This window comes from Alternaria postmessia (assembly GCF_024291825.1).
Source record: "Alternaria postmessia strain BMP 2775 chromosome Unknown scaffold_234, whole genome shotgun sequence".
Lineage (NCBI taxonomy): Eukaryota > Fungi > Ascomycota > Dothideomycetes > Pleosporales > Pleosporaceae > Alternaria > Alternaria postmessia.
In genome coordinates this window covers 10,461-13,237 of record NW_026260307.1, presented here as the reverse complement: position 1 = coordinate 13,237, position 2,777 = coordinate 10,461, and the positions used below count along the sequence as shown (strand labels likewise).

The 2,777-nt window shown below is 48.5% G+C and overlaps 2 protein-coding genes across 2 annotated transcripts in view; both read left to right on the top strand.

The window, feature by feature from the left end:
* The window catches only part of J4E82_011571 (uncharacterized protein), a gene marked incomplete at both ends in the record, with an annotated part of 1,956 nt that extends 1,767 nt beyond the window's left edge, over nucleotides 1–189 (top strand). Inside the window, one exon of the mRNA XM_051737775.1 lies at nucleotides 9–189. Within this exon, the coding sequence (XP_051582469.1) occupies nucleotides 9–189 (181 nt within the window). The remainder of the gene's footprint in view (nucleotides 1–8) is intronic.
* Nucleotides 190–1,092: 903 nt separating this feature from the next.
* J4E82_011570 (uncharacterized protein) lies at nucleotides 1,093–1,818 on the top strand (the record flags this gene model as incomplete). Its single annotated transcript, XM_051737774.1, has 3 exons — nucleotides 1,093–1,209; nucleotides 1,266–1,589; nucleotides 1,639–1,818. The coding sequence occupies 3 exons, from the start codon at nucleotides 1,093–1,095 to the stop codon at nucleotides 1,816–1,818; spliced, it is 621 nt and encodes a 206-aa protein (XP_051582468.1).
* Between the last annotated feature and the right edge of the window lie 959 nt (nucleotides 1,819–2,777).

The window sequence follows — 2,777 nt, the reverse complement described above, 5'->3', positions numbered from 1 at the left end:
GGACAGAGGCTGCAGGTCGATGGGTTTATTGTACCGCCTGCTGGTGTTTGGTGCTTGAACGAGAGTCCTGTACGGTTCTTGAAAGATTACATGAAGACGAGACGAGAAGGGGAGGACATGGAGAAGACGCATCTCGGTAAAGTGCTTGAGGGTGGCTTGCTGGAGAAGTGCGAGATCGATAGCGAGTAGATTGGGCGCGCCACTTTGATACTTCCCCATCTTCTATCCTTGTCACGCTTCATCACGCCGAGCAACAAGGGCGAAATACTCGAGAAAATGTCTAGATTCAGAAACGCATGCAAAATTGGAACTAAAGATATTTTTCCAACTGAATTCCCCCTCGGAAGTAGTTCCTGGACTTCGTACTAACCTCCGCACGTCTTGTAACTTCGCACCAACGTTAGTATACCCGCCCCCTCGATCTCATTCGTTGCTACGAGAACTCTGTAAGGAATTGCGTGCAAAATGTATCCCCAACATCCGACAGCATACGCGATAGAAAGCTATGAGAACATGAGTACCATGGTTGATATCATAGCCATACTTGAGAGAGATCTTCCATACATGTATCAAAGCCGATAGTCAATCACGAGCTGGAGGCGTCAATATGATCGGGTTGTGATAGCACAGGAATCGAATCTCGTCAAAACAATCATCAGTTCTTTATCGATAGTAAATCACGGATTTTTCCCTTTCGCAAGAAGGGTAATTTACGCTTCTGACCAGCGAAGCAGGCGAGTGGCCCCGTCAGACTACCCAGCGGTGTATCCCGTGAATATGGACGACCTCACGGTTTTGATATTATCGATGCAATGCACAGAGTCCGATCAAGAGACTGTACAATGTCACAGTGACTGGTAGGTACGCTGCACAGGGAAGCACAAACTATGAAATCCTTGCGTTTAGTTGCATGGTAAATCTCAATCCGTGTCAAGATGTCATGTAAAGCCAGGCTCTTGCTCTGTATTTGCTTTTGTCGTCACACGAAACGAAGGGGGGCTCAGTCTTCGCTAAAGCTGCTTCACTGGCCTTTCTTTCACCTCGAAAGGCGGAGTTTGTTAAGGTCATTGATCATTCACACTCACTGAAAATATGCGTAGAAGCTCACGGGGGGTATGCTATCAGTTCCAGGATAATGGTCACTGCAATTACGGTTCGGGTTGCAAGTTCTCTCACCCTGGCGGCTCACGACCGGTATTAAGCAGAGGGGTAGGTGGCCAGGATAGAACGATTCATTCCGAGCTCTCTTTGCTAAATTGTAACAGAGGCAACTACATCTTCTCCAGCACCATCAGCGCAGACCAGAGCAGGATCTAGACGCAATCTCGGCTTTTTTCACCCAGTATCCAGAGTTTCCCTACGATCCCAAGAGGAGCGTGGCGGAGGGGTTTTATCGCATGTGCGACTTCTTTGCTTGGGACAAGGACTGTGAAGAACGTAAACAAGCTCGTCGAGTATTCAACGACGCCCTGGTCATAAGATTTAATGGCTTGTACGGTACCGATGTCGCTGACATCGAGAACTGGCATAAGCTTTGTGTAGCCCTCTACATTGAGCCATTGCCTGACACTATTCATCACTGCAAGAAGGTATGGTGGTGGCAGCCATTCAAGAAAATCCTTTTCAAAGCATGAGCAGAAGATAAAGACGATTCATGTCAATCTTGTAGATCTGGTGGACGTCTCGCGAGATGCAGTCGAGCTCTTTCCTTCTCTCGAAGAGCTGAGGGAGTATACTATTGGTAGCGGAAAGTTTTTCCCAAAGAGATCCGCCTACGCTGGTGGGGTTCTGAAGTTCTTGCTACGCGAGATCTTGTGATCCACGTACGGGTGGGACAGTACGCAAGAAATATCAAAGCACGTACACATAGGTTGCGATCGACCACAATATGCTGGGAATTTTGTAGAGTATCCATGTAGTTGCAGTACCATCCATTCGGCAAGTCGGCTGTCACCCGGACGTAGGCATCAAAAGCGCATCACCTAAAGTCTCAGCGCAATGCGTTAAATTGAGCGCTCTATTGCTAACAGCGGACTTCACCTGCACCACCTTTGTCTCTCCGCCTCGATATCAATCTGACCGTTGCTGTCGTAGTGCGTCGGGCTGATCACATCCACTACCTTCTGGACATCTGGATCCAGTGGATTGGTTCGCAAACGCCCGTACTCGTGTAGGAAGCCGCTCAGCGTGCGATAGAGGCCACTTCCAACCTTGTTGTACTTTTCGTCACAAATCAGCGTTCGGAGAGGGTGGTCGTCACGACTTGTATTTTGTCTGTACTGTTTCCATTGAGCTTGCCAAAATAGCCTCCATCGATTGCCAAAACCTTGCTGCCTAGAGTCAAAAGCCGGCAGGTGCTCGAGCAGCCACCGGCAAGCTACAAGAAGTTCAACATCTTGAGTTCCGCTCGATGCCGGAGTCGGGTGGCTGATGTTGATGCAACTTTCCTTAATCTGTTCTGACATCGTTATGAGGCATTGTGCGTTCATTATTTCATTTTTTTCGAGTCGACTGCGAAGGCGTTGGAGCTCTTTCTCCCATGCTCTTCGTTGTCTTTGGAGCTCCGACGAGACGTTCACGTCACATTGCTGTGAACGGCTTAATGATGCGACAGTCGATCGAAGCTCGTTGTATTGTAGTGCTAGATTTTCAACGTGCTGTTTTGTGTCGTCTGCCAAGTTCAAGCTCATCAATCTCACTGAGACTACTCGTTCGTCGAGTTCTTTGACGTGTCTCTCCGTGCTGCGGGCTAGAATAGCAATCTCATCAAGATGCGA